Source organism: Gekko japonicus, unplaced genomic scaffold (assembly GCF_001447785.1).
Source record: "Gekko japonicus isolate JY-2015 unplaced genomic scaffold, Gekko_japonicus_V1.1 scaffold20522, whole genome shotgun sequence".
Lineage (NCBI taxonomy): Eukaryota > Metazoa > Chordata > Lepidosauria > Squamata > Gekkonidae > Gekko > Gekko japonicus.
Window position 1 is genome coordinate 1 of NW_015217441.1, and position 973 is coordinate 973.

The window sequence follows — 973 nt, forward strand, 5'->3', positions numbered from 1 at the left end:
GACTTACACTTACCAAGTTTTGGTGAAGCTGTTTGGATATTAGTTTCTGTTTCTTCTGCCAGAGAAGCTGTTGTGGCTCTTTTCAGCTCCGGGTCCAGGCTGAGTGGAGGTAAGGAGGGTGCGAAGGAGGGTAAGAAATTAGAACCTAAAACACTGTTATGTGGCGATGACTGAGGAGCAGCCTCGGAGGGAACTAGGGACCCTGTCACCTCAACTTCAACTTCGCTGGTAGGCACGGGGAAGTACGAGGTATGCACCACAGACGGCACCCAGGCAGACAGCGCAGTCGGATCCGCGGGAGTGATGGGATCTTGTCCGATCCTGTCGGGGCCGAGGTGGGTAGGAGAGTCATACTCGAAAATCTTGTCCACAAAGACCCACTTGAGGCCGGCGATGCAGAGGCACAGACTGATCAGGCAAGCCAAAATGGGGACAATGCAGATTTTCTCAGAGTTCAGACAGCCCTTCAGTTGTTCCGCTTCCAGGCAGATACAGCAAGTAGCAGCCAGGCCTGCTATCCCTTGCACCCTTGTCTCCTCTCTTTGAGTCTCTGGCACATCCTCCTCAGCAGGGAGCCCCTCGAGGGATGCAGTGGGGCTCAGCTGCATTGAGGGGCTGGGAAAAGCCTCCAGAGTGGCTTCAGACATATTTAATCATATATAGAGAGATTTTTTTTTTCAGTTGAGCACTCCTTTAGAAGGCCCTAAAACTCTACCCTAGTCCATCTTTTTACAAAGCAAGCGAGAGAGCCGGGGGTGGGGAGGGGGAGAGAACAGATCCACAAAAATCTTACAGCATCATAGTACAAAAATCAGAAAAGAGTTGAAGAGTCTGAATGTGACCCAAATAAAGGAGGGAAGGGGAGGGGGAAAGGGGGGGAACATCCTCTCAAACAATTTAAAAGGAGACACGAAGCATCTCAGAATGATTCAGCTTCTTTCCAGCTTCACTTTTAAATAATTTTGTTTATAAT

At 49.6% G+C, this 973-nt stretch overlaps 1 protein-coding gene across 1 annotated transcript; it reads right to left on the minus strand.

Annotated features, from left to right (window-relative positions):
* Positions 1–13: 13 nt before the first annotated feature.
* On the minus strand, positions 14–647 carry LOC107125177 (the record flags this gene model as incomplete). The annotated part of the gene is made up of 1 exon (XM_015428627.1): positions 14–647. A coding segment is annotated over exon 1 (634 nt), but the record flags the coding sequence as incomplete, so codon positions are not given.
* Positions 648–973: the final 326 nt, after the last annotated feature.